This window comes from Pempheris klunzingeri, unplaced genomic scaffold (assembly GCF_042242105.1).
Source record: "Pempheris klunzingeri isolate RE-2024b unplaced genomic scaffold, fPemKlu1.hap1 Scaffold_321, whole genome shotgun sequence".
NCBI classification, from domain to species: Eukaryota; Metazoa; Chordata; class Actinopteri; order Acropomatiformes; family Pempheridae; genus Pempheris; species Pempheris klunzingeri.
In genome coordinates this window covers 1-16066 of record NW_027255235.1, presented here as the reverse complement: position 1 = coordinate 16066, position 16066 = coordinate 1, and the positions used below count along the sequence as shown (strand labels likewise).

The following is a 16066-nucleotide window of genomic DNA, read 5'->3' as shown; positions in this document are numbered from 1 at the left end:
CTATCAAATAGACTTTTCTAGAAAAATATAGAAGCCAAATAGTGATTAGTGTAATTAAAACTAATCCAAAAAACGTGCTTACCCACATTGATTTAATAACAAAGTGTAGTAAGCATAAATAGAAAAATAACTAAAAAAAGTCCAAGAATATTAATATTTACTTCAATATTTCATTAAAATAAATAAAAATTTTTTTAGACTCTTGGTAATAAAAAATATATAATTATATATAAAAATTGACTTATTTTAATTTTAAATTTTAATAAGATATGAAAAACTCATTTTATTACTTCATAAAAAAAACACGAATATTACCGAACTTAGACATTAACTAATCGTTTCCTCGTGTATAATTGTCGGTATATATCGTAAAATTATGTAAATTTGTGTTGTCGCATGATGAATGTATACCATCTTTCGGATGAAATTGATGATTATAGAACATTAACTGAGACAATTTGTAACTAAAGATTTTTAATCTTTTATTGATCAAAATTCATATAAATACATATGAATTTTTAGTGATAAGAGTGTATAGAATTTCATCAATATTAAAAATAATAGTGATATTATGTCGAACAATACTAGAAATTAATACTATTATTTAGACTTGGTTGTTTACTTTTTAATTAAGAAAAAAAAATATTTTGATAGTATTTACTTGATATAAGGCGTTTCCTAAGATTTATAAAACTTAAAAAAATTAAGTAAGTAATATAAGTCATATAATGGGCTTAATTGAGCCTAATGGGAGTTAAATTTCAAGTTCATTCTCAAATTTATCGACAAAAGCCGAGAGTCTTATTGAACAATTATCATTAAAGAGTTTTTTATACTTTAACTAATATGGAGGAAAAACCTGTGAAAATATATGAAAAACTTGAATGTTTAGGGGAAGGCTCTGTAAATATTTAACTAATTAAATTATTAAAAAGTTTGTGGTATATAGTATGCGAAAGTTTTTAAAGCAAGAGATAAGAAAACAAATGTTATAGTTGCAATTAAAAAAGTAAATATATTAATTTATGATAACTATTAAGTGATCGTATAAAATTTTTTTTAAGATAAAAGTTATAATTGGCCATGGTGTAGATTTTTGTGGTATTAATCCAACTACCATACGTGAAATTAGATTTCTTAAGTCAATAGAGCATCCTTATATAATTAAAGTGAATAAAATATGTATTTGTATATCTAATATGGTTGTAATAAAGTTACATCATGTTATGGGGGATAGTTTAAAAATTTCATTGATAATCGACTATATGGAAGGAGATTTGAGAAACATAATACACAGTAGAACTATAGCTATATCTCAATCACATATAAAAAGTTATATGAAGATGATGGTGGATGCAATTTCATTTATGCATTCAAAGTGGATTTTACACAGGGTAATAATAAAGAATTTTTATCATATAGCAACTAATCTATAATTATTGATATAAATTAGCATATTAATTAGTATTTTTGATTAAGATTATTAACTCAAAACTTATATTACTAAGCGATTAGTTGTCAAATTAACATTTTTAATTTATTATGTGTAATATATCTTCTAATATCAATTGAAAATATATCGAATATCCTACAACATTGAATTGAGACTTAATAAAAATAATTACTTATATGAATTAGTATTTTTTTTGTGAAATGAAGTATTAATTTTAGAACTTATAGTTGTTTATACTACTATTAATTATTAAGTAGCTTTTAATTAAAAACATCCATCATAATTTTATAGGTAGAATAGTAGATGACTAAAATATATTTTTTTAACTTTGAAAAACTGACAGAGTTTACTGTAAATTTCTATATTTAAATTAAATATTGGAATTCTTTGTTATTGAGAAATTTACTTAATGCATAAAATATAAAAATGAAATCGTTATTAATTAGATATCTTATATTTAATGATTTTTTGATATTAAAAACTGAGAATTATAATAAAACTATAAGATATTTAGTTTTTATATATTAATTTTTATTATAAGTAATATTTAAATTTTTTTATATTTATATGTTGTAACATGATTTTATGAAATAATAAATATATTTGACAGATATAATTTTTGTAAAAAACTCGACATTTTGTGTAAAATATAAATTTTGTAAAATTTACATTTTCACCAAGTGTAAGTAGCTTTTTATCTTCATAAAAAGATTTATTAAATTTATATATATATTTAACTTTGCATGCTACTTTATAAGAACCCTGCTACTTACTATATATTTTATAGACCATTCTTATATATTGTGCAGTATTTTTAGCACAAGTTCACCTTCAAGTAATTTTTATTAAAAAAACTCATAATCTACTACAACTTCAGTCGTTAAAAATCTTAGTTTAAATATTAAATAAAAACAATAAATTCTAAAAATTAATAAGTGAATGATTCATGATTACTTATTATATTATTTAAACGTAATGTTTTTATGATTAATTATATGTTTTTTTATAGTTAAAACATTTACTTAATTATCTGTACAAAGTCTTTTCTTTAAACAAACGTACAGCCAAATAAGCAGGAATTATATAGAATAATTATATTTTTTATAAAATCTATTTAATGAGAATAAATTTCAATATACATATCCAACATACATTACGCTGATAATTATTTTTTATTTCATTTACAAAAATTACCAATGGGATATAAATCGAATATCTTTCTTATTTTATGAAAAAATTTACACGACTTGAAGATCTTTTTTATCTTCATAAAAAGTTTCTTTGTTCATATTTTTTTATTAATTTAGAATTATTAACTTTATATAAACTAGATTTTAGACTAGAGTAGTATCATATTTTTTAGAGATTCATAAAAAATTATATATATTATAATTTTTTATTTAAATTAGGATCTCAAACCTGAAAATATTTTGATAGCTCCTGATGGCACTATAAGAATAACTGATTTTGGCTTAGCTCGTATATATGGACATTTTCATGATATTGAAATGACAGCCAATGTTGTAACCAGGTAACTTTGATTTTGATTATTTATTCATTAATTGTCTAAATAATTATCACAAATATTATATACATAGATGGTATCGGTCTCCAGAACTTTTATATGGAAGTACACTGTATGGTGAAGGAGTTGATGTTTGGGCATTGGGATGTATATTTGCTGAATTATTTCTCAAGGTAAATGACAAAAATTATTAATTTATTAAATTCAGAGTGTATAACTAACTATATATATATATATATAGGCACCATTATTTCCAGGAGATAGTGATCTCTCTCAACTTAATGAAATATTTGAAAAATTAGGAACTCCTGATGAATCTACATGGCCTGTAGAAATTTTATAATTGGTAACACTTTAGAATTGATAAATTTAAATATAGGGAGTATCTACGTTACCTGACTACATACCCTACAAGAAAAAGACTAATATAGTTCCTTTGTCAGAAATTTTTACCGGTTTAACTCGAGAATGTCTAACTTTGCTAATGTCTATGCTACAAATGAATCCATCCAAACGTATATCTAGTATGGATGTAAATATTAAATTTATTTTTATTATCAACTTTGTGTTCATATAAATACTACTAGATTATAAAATGTAAATATTTCAAGGAGAATCCACCTTGTGCTCCTTTTAATCAACTTCCAAAAATTAAAAGAGATTCCTCTATTTCAAATACTACAGATGATTTATCTAATGTGAAAAAGAAACTTTTGTTTTAAATTTTTATTCTTTTTCTTAATATATATAATGTACTATAGTAGTCTTAGTTTTCTTTTTCTGTTTAAAGAAAAAATTTTAAGTCGCTGAAATTTATTTATGAGTTTTTTATTTAAAGTTAAACGAATTTTGTTAAATTTTGTATTTTATAAGTATTTAATATACTAAATCAAGTCTACAATACTCGATTTTTATTTTAATTTGATTTTTTTTAGTCTATGATATATAACTATTGATATGATCTAAAAGAATTGATAAATTTTGAAATTTTTATCGCATCAGTTTAACATTTTGATAATTTCAGAATATAATGAAAGAAATTAAATGAATTTTTTTATAAATTAATGAGCATTAATATAATTACTATAACATCTGAACAAAATGAGTTATAATTACATATTTTATTTAGTCTATTTTTACTAATAAAAGTTTCTATGATTACATTATAATCGAAATATTATATTGTTTTTTATGCTACAATAATAAATTGAACAATTTCACATTATTTAATAATGTACATGAGGAAGGCAAACATCTTTTTTTTATTTTAATAAATGGAATGATATATGCATGGTGTAGTGGTAATTATTTCTACTCGCTTACATTCTAATTTTATCTCTTCGTATTTTTTTAGGTTCAAATGATAAATTATGCGCTAATTACACAAATATAATTCATTTTGAATCACTTAGAACAAAAGACGAATACATGGTGGAGTAACTCTCTTTCTCTAACAAAATGCTAATATTTTATTTAGTTGAGTTTTTTGACATTTGATATCATTGTGAATTATTCCATAATTATTGATGATATTCGAGTGATATCTTTGTTAAAGTTACAATATCTACTGAGTGATAATCAGTTGATTCTCTATTTTGGTATACACTGGCATAGGGATATTTATTTAAATATTTATGATTAAGTCTGATAATTTAACTGTCGATATATTATACCTTATGTATATTTAATGATGACAAAATAACATGGAAGAGGCAATCTCTCCTCAAATTAAGTCTAAAGATCTTTTACTATGTTAGAAAAAAATGACGTAATGTCTTGATTATTATTTTTTTAATATTTAGATTCGAGGTAGACCTGACAGAAAAACTCTCATTTTACCGTTGTACGGTAAAAAAGTCAAGACAACTTTTTCCTAATTTCTCTAAAATCGTTGATTTTGTTTAAAATGACTTTGTGGATATATCATATCACTTGAAAAGATGGTTTTCGGCAATATGTTGAATTGGAATATGAATGATACTGTTCTTTTAACATACAGCTACTTTCATATCTCCATTCATAACATATTGCTTACAACCAAAATAGAATAAAGATATTACCATTTCCACATTGGCCGTAAAAACTTTAAGAATCTATTTTATATGTTTATTACAGAAACAAATAATATCACAATATTATAATGTATATAATATATTTGTCAGTACATAAATATATCAATCTATTTAGAGTCAGTTTATGTTTTAAATATTTAAATTTATATAAAAATTTAAATAATGCTAATCATTATTTAGACCTATCTAATAATTTGAAGTGATTTCGAAATTTTTATCAAAATTACAGTAATAATGTATTTTGAGGATAAGTAGAATTTTCTAAATACCATGGCTAGTTAAAATAAAAAAATTAAAAAAAATATCTCTACTAATTAATTTTGATATAATAATAATAATGAAATATGCCATTTATTTATAAAGATTGAGATTGAAAACATAAAGTATTTGTACTCAGAAATATTTTAATAAAGAAAAACCTGTATTTATTTATTTCTGCAGAAATATATTATTATTGTGCACGTATTTTTTTAGTTACGAGGTAAACCACATAGCGCAACTTATTTGGCTAAATTACAGTGACCGTGGCTGGAATCGGGAATGAACGAAAACAATCGACAAAAATCGTATTAAATAATTTTATATAATTTCATTATATGTTTAAATAAAGTTGGCAGTTCTTTCCTGAAATGTTTTCTACTATTAAAAAATCAACTGCATAGCTTGATAGATTTTCTGAAATTTTTTTACTTATATTTCAAAGAGAGAGTAGCCTCTATTTTGTTTGATATGGATTCCATCACTAAAAACGAACGGTCTTTTGTGTATAAATGTTCCGTGCGTGAATCCTAAGTTTTATAAATAATTTTATCCCGACAAACATCAGTCCATATGGTTGATTCTTCTTCCACCTACTCACAAGTAATTCTTTTGAGAATAATTTTACATCTACACTTATGTTATTTTTAAGAAAAAGTTCCCTGCTTTATCAATTCAACCTACCATCCAGTACTGCTGATTTTTAAGTCTTTTCGACATTGTATATCCATTTTGAAAATTCATCATCTAATTTAGATACCATGAAGTCTTGAACCAATATATTCCATTCACTAATTATAGGAAAGGACGATATGGAATGGTTTTTTAAGTTGTTTCCTAAGTTATTGTTGGAAGCTGTATAATTTGGACAATAGAAAAAAATAATAAAAAAGGGAAGTCTCTTAAATATAGAACATTTTCATATTGAATTTAAAAAAAGATTGACACTCATTTTGATAATTATCAGTTATATCCCTTCTTTTAACGATGAAAATTTGAACCATAACAAAAACATTTGCTAAAATATTTTATTAATCCAAGTTTTTGCAAAATTTTAATAAATTTTGATGGATTCGATATTATCTCGAAAGAAAAAGTAATTTCATATATTGTCTCAAAAGTGAACATTTTTTTAAAATTATCCATTGAGCAAACAATAGACGAAAACGAACGTTAATATACGACATTAGACACGCTCTCTGTAACTCAACAAGGTCAAGTAATTTTAGACTCACTTCATAAAAAGTTGTAGAAATCATAAAGTAGGTAGTAATCATAATTTACACTCACTACTCCGGCTTATTATTCTGCAATAGTGTGGCAGTTTAATCCATTAAACACTCAAACATCCTCTTTTCGGGCCATATACACCCCTACCATATTTATTTTGCAGATTTTGGCTCAGTGACTTTTACCTTAGCCTAGGCAGGAATTTGCACTCTTACCCTAGTGCATCAACGCTCGATTTTATCATCCCACTACAGGAATTATATATAATTTTTTATAAAACCATGAACTTACCATAGTGTTCTACCAAATTCGGCTAAATAATACGAAAGACTGGGAACAGTTGGTGGAAACGTGGCTCGGACAAGCGATTAAGCGGTTGACGAGCACTAGCCGATTCCCCAAAATCATCTGTCTGATTCTCACATTTACACTCATAACATCAAGTCATTATGTTTTTGGTATAATTTATAAGTATATTGTAAAAATGCCGGGATAAATTATTGCTATGATTTAGAGATTTTTTGTTTAAGGCCTTGTGTCTGATTTCTACTGAAGAATTTTTTTTGGTCTTTTGTACTATTAAATCAAAAATGAGTAGGCATGATATACTGATTACATAATTCTATCAGCGTTAAGATGGCTTAAAAGTATATACTGCTGGTTAATCGTTCTGTTGCGAATATAAGTGGTCCGATGCCAAATAATATTTTCGACCATTTGTATTTCCGAGTTCGAAACTATTAGAAATAATATGGTAATTTTATGTTTCTATAAAAAATTTTTTAGGTCATACTAGTAATGGAAGAGTTTAATCGAGTGCTGAAGCGCTAGTTTACGGGAGTAGAATCATATTTCGTTGAGGTGATTCAAACAGAGCAAAAGTTAGAATAATTGATAAGCTCGCAGTAGACTTATCGATATACGCTAGTTCTTTTCAACGGTTTTATTGCAAGATCCACTGATATATTCTGTTTTTCAATTTCCTATGATTCGCAATTTACACGAATACTATGATAATTGTTGTTTCTAAAAAATAATGGTACATGCCGATAGTGCGAAGTCAAATAAGGATAGAATCGAGTGTTGGTGCATTTGAGTAAGGAGGTAAATTCCGATAGAGTAAAAATCAGAGAAATTGATAATCTGGCAGATATCTTATACGTATATGGTAGTGCTAGTCGACCCGTTCCTGACAACTGTTTCCGGCAGAATTTCCTTTCATTCAGAATTGACAGAAACAATGTATTTATTGCATTTTATGAAAAAAGTTATTGATCATGCCGATAGTGTGGGGATAGAGTTGAGTACTCAAGTATATTCCTGCCTCGTTTGGTTGATTTATATATAGTCAAAATGCGAGAAATTGGTAGAATAGGGGTGAAGATTGCCATAAAAGGAGTATTTTTGCTTGTTTAAACTACCATGCTACTACATAATAATAAGGCTGAACTTTTTGTGTGAATTATGTTGATTGAATCCGCTGCCGTGCCTAAAGAATCAAATGAAATAAGTCTGACCAACTAAAACTTTAACCTCCGATAAGCAGCGCTAGGGATTTGAACATGTATATAAAAAATTACATGATTATATAAAGAATTTTGAATCATGTTAATAGTGGGAAAAAAATCTGAAATCAGGTGGTGATGAATTAGGACAAAGAGTTGATATCAGTTTTCTTGAAGGGATTTCCTTAGAACTAAAGTCTGCAATGGATAAGACAGGGGTGAGTTTATACTCTCTCGCTTTGTTATGGAATAATAACTTAACGTCTAGCGAGTGATTTTATATTGCGTAATTTCGTTGCGCCATATATATCGTTCAATGAAGTATGCCCGACTCATAATCTACACCCCCAAAAAACTGCGCAGGAAATGTTACTTTTTATTATAAAAAAGAGCTTATTCTTCTCATTGATAAGTATTAAAATTATTTTACAATTATATAGAATTTAGAAGTTAGAAAAGACTTCTTGATTTAATTATAGTTACATTGTCAGATTGGTTTTTTTTTGAATAATAGAAATATAAGCATATCTACATTTGACATAAATTATTGTATGATATAATAAAAACTTTTATGATTTCGTTATTTATATCAGAGTTTACTTAAAAATTAAATTAAATTTTTCAATAAAATATTTATTCTACAATTCCTAATAATTCTATTCTTTGATTAGTTGTATTTCATTTATGTCCTCTATCATATTATGTTATAAAAGTGACTACATTCAAAACCCCACCTAAAGTGTTGTGCCTTGCTACATTTGAAGGCATAATGCAGCAATCGTCGATCATGAATTCGTGTGGTGTATTGAAACATTGACAGGAAATTTAATAATAATGCGATGTCAAAGAGTGCTAAAGTTGCAACAGATGTGGCTATCTATTCGATAAAGACACAGAGATAATGAAAAGGGAACTGATTTTAAATCTTTTAACAAGATATACTTTGTTAAAAAATATCAAAATTAATTTGCTTTTAAATCAATAAAATTATTAATTTACTTAAAAAATTAGTTATAATTTTAAATAAAATGAATTTAATTTTGGAATATTTTACATCTAATTATCTATTAGTTTGTAATGCATCAAATTAACACTTAAAAATTTAATTAGTGACAGACTATTATTTATGGACACAATAAATAATAACTATTAGAATTAGTGATAGTTAAGGTATATTATTTTAGAGATGAACTTTTTTAATGCAATCTGAAGTGAAATATAATGCAATTTAGATTTTAATTTACAATCTTACTATATATTTTAGATTAATTTTAAATAATATTCATCGTTGTATATCTACCTTTTTAATAGAATAATTACATTGTATATTGTTTTTAACATATTTACTAGCATGATAGGTAGAAATACAATTATGTTCATAATTTTCATTAATAATTTGTTCTAAGTTTTATATTTTTATTTGCAATTTCTACGATCTAGTGGCATTAGCGCGTGATAAAATATTATATTTTTTATTAATTCCTTTTATATTCTTTATCCACGAAAAGTACGTTAATAAAGAATATTCTATAAAATGATATTAAGAATTAGGACAAATCTCACTCGTCGAATAAATTCGACAACTCTTTAACTTGATTTTTTGATAAATTATTACTAATATTTAATGTATTATGGTTAATTTTCTGCTTTATTTAGATAGCAATATTAATATGCACTATTTATTTAATCCAATATAAATTCAAAATAACACTAATTGTGTAAAAAACCACTGTTAAAATATATAATATACATTGAGAGTAGTTTTTATAATTTTTATATTTAGAGCGATTTAAATATTTCGTGTATAACCAACCATTGGTGAGTTAACTCCTCAATACAATGGCAAAGGTATCTATCTTTGTAAAAATAATCCAATAAATATAAATGTGAGTAACATGAATATTTATTTGTGCAAAATTATTAAAAATTAACGTTATTTGTAATAATTTAATCAAAATAGACAGAAATACCTGTGTTTGTTTTTCATCATTTCACTTAATAATTAATGGGATCCACCCGTCCTTTAAAATTCATAAATATTATTTGATGTTTAATATTAATCTGTTTAAAGATAAATATTTTATTAAAATTATAATGGGATTTTGTAGTTTTTGAAGTTTAAATCATGTCATGGTTAAATCGTAGGCTACATAATACATATTAGCTAAATAAATTTTTTTCTTTTGTGGTATACAAGCCTTATTAATTTCATTTTAAACTTCGTGATAAAAATAAAAGCTTTTTATTTTTAAAACTAAAAAAATTCAGTTCGGATTGCATAACATTTTTAGATTACAGAATTGAGAAATGGAATTTCTTTTTTATTAATATACTTGATAAAATTAAATATTTTTTAACCGACAAGATTTTACGATTTCAAAGGGTTAAAGAAGATTGGAACCTGTTAGGAGAAACAAAATATTATGGAATTCTCAAAAATATCAGAATGTGCTTTTTTAGCCAATTACATTAATAATAGCAATTTTTTAAAATTATTTGCCAAATTGAAGCAATTTGTCTAGATTACTAACGAAAAAGGTCCCAATCGCTATTTATTTAAGCTTTTACTTGGTCCTAATAAGGCAGTATCATATTACATAAGCTAGTTGTTATTAATTAGATATATGATATATAAAAAGGTTATGATGAAGACAGAAAATAATTACTTAAATTTTTTTAAGTGTTCATAGCATAGTAATATGTCAAATTTTGATTTATATACCTTAATTAATATTAATAATGATAAAATATAACATTCTTAAAAATAATTAGGGAAATTCTAATATCAACAATGGTAATGATAATACTGTCATATATTTATATCTAAAATGTGTTAAAGATATAATAATTATCTAATATTAAAAAAAATAATCCGCGACATGTTTCCCATCTAAAATCTGAATGGGTAGTATATTCAAGCATAAATTTGGTGTTATAATTCAGACGAGATGACCTCAGGTTACAATGTACGAACACAAATCTATCTTCTAAAGCGCTTCGTCATTTTAGACTTATATTTGTAATCCTAAAATGCACACCGATTGGTCATTCATCTTAAGGATGACTACTATGGCTACAGAGCAGATTCAGTCAGCAATATTACCCAGGTGAATATTATATTTTGGAAAGTTTCATAAAATATTAGTTCATATTTGAATTGCGAAGGATTTTAATTTATATAATCTTATTATAAAATTTTAATTTTGATCAAATTTGTGGGGATAGATTTATCCACTTTTATGTTAAGATCAGATTAAAATTGATCAAACCTACTTTTCTTTATAAAATAACTATATTTTTCGTAAGCATTGGTATATTTATTTAGCCATAGTTTTAATTCTGAAGAATTTATGTAATTTTTGAGTATCATTTTAAATTTATACTCTACCTATCGACAAAAATCTAATGAGTTTTATGGGTCTTCCAATTATTACCTGCTTAAATAATGGGTCTTTCCTCCATGGTAAAAAAAGAAGTTTATTTCATAATAGTTATTATCATCTTATGGCTTAAATTGCATCTACTTTAGTGCAATAATAATTTTATAATTTCTACGTTGCTATGAGTATTATACAGGGTCCGCATATTTGCTTTTTGTACTAAATTCAGAAATAATTGGTCAAATTAATCCACATGAAAAATTAAGTCAGTTATACTAATAGACTGAGATTATAAAAATGGCGTATAATTTTATCTAAAATTAATTTAAATATAAAAATATCTACTAATATTACTAGCAGAAAAGCGAAAAATGTGGTGAATGAGTCCTAAAAAATAAATAACTTCTATATCTAGATCTAATTAGCGTAGCAATAATATATCACTAAAATATATAAATCTGTTTTCACAATTTTAAATGCATAAGGCGATATTTTTTTTCTGATCTATAGTTGTTCCAAAAATAAAGCTTTTCAACATAATTAACACTCGCATTTTAGTTGATATTTAGACTGCTTCGTATAATATTAAATGTTTTAAATACCCTAAATGGCCCTAATAGCCATAAACTCTTAAATGTCACCTTCTAAATAGTTGTTGGGCTATACAATTGCTTGATTATCCCAGTATTTGTGTTACAATAGGGAATAAAATACACTGCTTATGAGAGAGAGAGACATAGAAAGAGAGAATCTACCGTGTTTTATCGATTTATCTTTTAATTGCAAGGACTAAGAATAAAATTATAAAGCTGATAATAATAAGTTGAAAAAAATTTCAACCATACTTACCGATAGTTTAGTTTATCATATCATGATCCATACTACTACTATTACTACCTACCGTGAACAATTAATGAACTGATATTCGTTTCGATTCGTTAACGTTCGTAAACCTATAGTCTAATTTATGCATAATGTCAAGATCGAATCCTAAAAAGAAGAGTTTTTTTGCCATGTATTATTTTATGAACATACTTTAACATGTTGTGTTGGTAAGTAGATTTTTAACGGTAGAAATTTTAAAATTTATGCCACAAAGCTAATTAAAATTTTTACTATTAATATTATATCTAAAAACTCTTTGTCAATAACGCTGATTATCCCAAATCAGATGGATGTCTATTTTAAATTAGAAGGAATCACCCATTTTATTACATTTCAGAATCATCATAACTCCAACATATGCGGTAATAGCCAACTCATACGGTTATTTGTAATCCGGTGAAGCTAGAATTGGTGGCGGAATTAAAAATGCATAAAAATGCCATAAAAAATACTTGATTGAGCTGCTTATTTTTACGGTCACCAGAGGTATTGTAGAGATGTGAACGTAGCCGATCGACGAGTAAATATAATTTTATTAGTAATTCTCCAGTCTTAGAGATGAGTTAGGTTAATTGGGAATAGTTAATGCATTATTGCCACAACTTTCTCACTATCTATTTTAAATTAAGAAGCCGATACAATAAATCCCAAGGACCGATTTTCTAATTTTCTGATTTTCTAATTAAGAAGAGGCATTTACTCCTATTGAAAAGAGGTTACTATAAATTCTACTGAGCAAACGGTTGAATTTTATTAGGTGCTCTTTAAATACCATAAAAAATACAATCATTTAGTTTTATAGGATGAAAAATAATCAATTAAGAATTAAATTAACGACCCAATGAAAGATATTGCGAGTATTATATAAATTAAAGGAAATAAATCTGAACATAGTCTAAAAAATATAGAAATGTTGTTTTTTTAATTAATAAAGTATCCTAACTATAAATACTTATAGCTAAAATACTTCGCACTGAAGAGTTTGTCTATTGTTGCAGACATATTTTATATAGAATATGTGATATACTTAGTTGATTAATTCAGTTTAATTTATTCGATGAAAATTTTGAATTATTTTTTACGAAGAAGAGATGATTTTTTTGAACCTCTTAGATTGTTTTATTATAAGCATTAAGCATTTTATTCCTAGCATAAAATATTTATATACAACATGATTTTTTGTGAAAGACACAGTCATCTAATAGACAAAACATCACATGAGACAACTTCTACTTTTCATTTAACGTAATTAACATCGTATCTTCTTATATTTAGATATTTATGTTTATTTAAAGTTCATTAAAATTAGAAGGCGTACATGAAAAATCTTCTACGTGAATATGGCTCCTTTTTTATTTTTTAAGTTATAATAATATATATTAATGCTTATTTAATTGCCAAATAATCAGATAATAATATTGTGTTTCATAAAATAAACTCTCCGTTTAGCATTTACATTCAAGGTGTTCATGATAATAAATTCAAGTAAGATATATCCCACCTTAAATTTTATATTATAAAAACTTTACCGTAGAAGTTAGTCTGCGGGTTATCTCGAAAAAATAGTTTCAAAATTTTATACCAGTTTTTCGAGAACTGAAGATTTTTTTATAAAACAGCCTGAACCAAGTAATGCTCTATATAACGATTCAAGAATTACGACAATAAAATCAATACATTTATTTATATTTTTTAACAATACTTTACAAACGTATTCAAGTTTTTCGCGTGAATTGAATTTTTAACGTAGCTGAACGAAGTCATTTTGTTTTAATCGTGGCTTTATGCTGTATTTATTTAAAGCAGAGAAAATCTGGAAATATCGCAAATAGTTGCAATGTTTTTTTACAACTATATTTGATTAATAATCAAGTATATGTTATCCCTCTCATGAAATCATGTTTATACTTATCAGATCGAGAAAATTCCTCAACATTTAATTAAAATTAGAAGAAAAAAGCACATTAATAACGCAGCAACAAGTCATGGATTTTCTCTATGACTAAGATGTGACACATAATTGTAATAAAATTCCAATCTTATATTTTATTCAGTAATTTCGTGTTAATATTATATTTAGAATGTATACCGAATTTCTATCGACTTCAACCCCTTTTCTTTTTCATTAAAGAACAGTCATTAATTAAATAACACGAATATATATTTTATGTAGTTTATTAAAATTAATGTATCTATCAAAATAGACAAAAGTATAATTTTTCTACATTATGTGTCACACAAAAAAGTATCACAATATCAACAAAAAATACATACACTTAGTGAAATAAGCATTTTTTAAATATAAAAAATTAAGATATATAAATAGTATATATATCATTTAACTCTTATAAAATGAGATTTGATAATATAAATTTATATTTCATATATCTTTTTAGAAGATAAACAAATTTTATGTGATTCGGTGAAAAGAGTAAAGATTAAATGACATCGGATCACATTATATCAAAGTAAACTACATAAAAAATGATTACATTATATGTGTTTAAATTTATTATTCTTTTTTTTATTGCTGATGCGAATAAACAACTTGAAAAAGTTGAAGTGGTGATTATTATTATAAATAACTTTATATTATATAAATATATATTTCGTAGTATGGAATAGTAATTAAAAGAAATCACCCTTTTGGTAATTTAGCTGTGTGTTACAAAGCTGATTTATCAAAAGACAGTCATATACCAGTTGTTATGCCCATAATTCACACTAAATCTTGTGAAAGTAAGTTTTTGATTTATTTTAAACATAGCTTGGATTAAATTACAGGCTATGTTATAAATATTTATAATTAATAAATATATTATAAATGTTGAGTTGAAACTATAGTAAAAATGCTACCACTCTGTCCCATCATTAGTAAAGGAGTATATACATAAGTTTTTTTGTTTTTAAACCTCTCTGTCCAGATGAGAAAAATGTTATTATCTTGGCGTGACAAGTAGATTTACGCTCATAATTCACGATACGGTGTAATATATTCTGTTGTTCATGAGTCCTCTATGACTGATGTAAATTGCTTGATAGGATACACATAGATACTCTAAGAGGATACATAGGCTTGATAGTTCAACTTTTTATAATTACTAGGGACAAAGCGTCGTTGCATATATCCGGAATGAGTTATAATAGTTTTGGATTTTTACAGGCTTACTTTCATACTGCGCGGTAAATGCTACCTGTTTTATAGCCTATAGATAATTATTTAACCGAGTTTCCTAACTAGAAATATCTACAAAAACATTGTATACTAGGTTATTATGAATGCTTTTAAATCTATAATTAATATGCGTTATTTTAAATCATTATTGTTTATGTCTTGCTCATACTTAAAAATACTTTTGTGTGTATAATTATTCTGCACGCTTTTATATATAAATTATTTTGCACGCTTTTATATATAAATTACTCTGCTTGCCTTTGTGTGTGTGTAATTATTGTGAACGCTTTTTTGTATGTAACTAATATGCGTGTTTTTATATATTAAATTATTTAGCTTGCTTTTATATAATAATTATTATGAATGCATTTGTGTATTTAATTATTAAGCAAGCTTTAATATAATAATTATTTTACACGATTTCTCATATTAAGTTATTAAAATACTTTTGTATATTTAATTATTAAGCAAGCTTTTATATAATAATTATTTTACACGATTTCCCATATTAAGTTATTAAAATACTTTTGTATATTTAATTATTATTCACGATTTTTCATATTGAATTATTATTCACGATTTT

At 25.0% G+C, this 16066-nt stretch overlaps 1 protein-coding gene across 1 annotated transcript; it reads left to right on the top strand.

Moving 5' to 3' along the window:
* Positions 1-846: 846 nt before the first annotated feature.
* Positions 847-3416, top strand: LOC139225500 (cyclin-dependent kinase 7-like; the record flags this gene model as incomplete). Its single annotated transcript, XM_070856310.1, has 8 exons — positions 847-903; positions 950-1009; positions 1065-1169; positions 1215-1394; positions 2863-2984; positions 3052-3151; positions 3220-3306; positions 3358-3416. Coding segments are annotated over exons 1-8 (770 nt in total), but the record flags the coding sequence as incomplete, so codon positions are not given.
* Positions 3417-16066: the final 12650 nt, after the last annotated feature.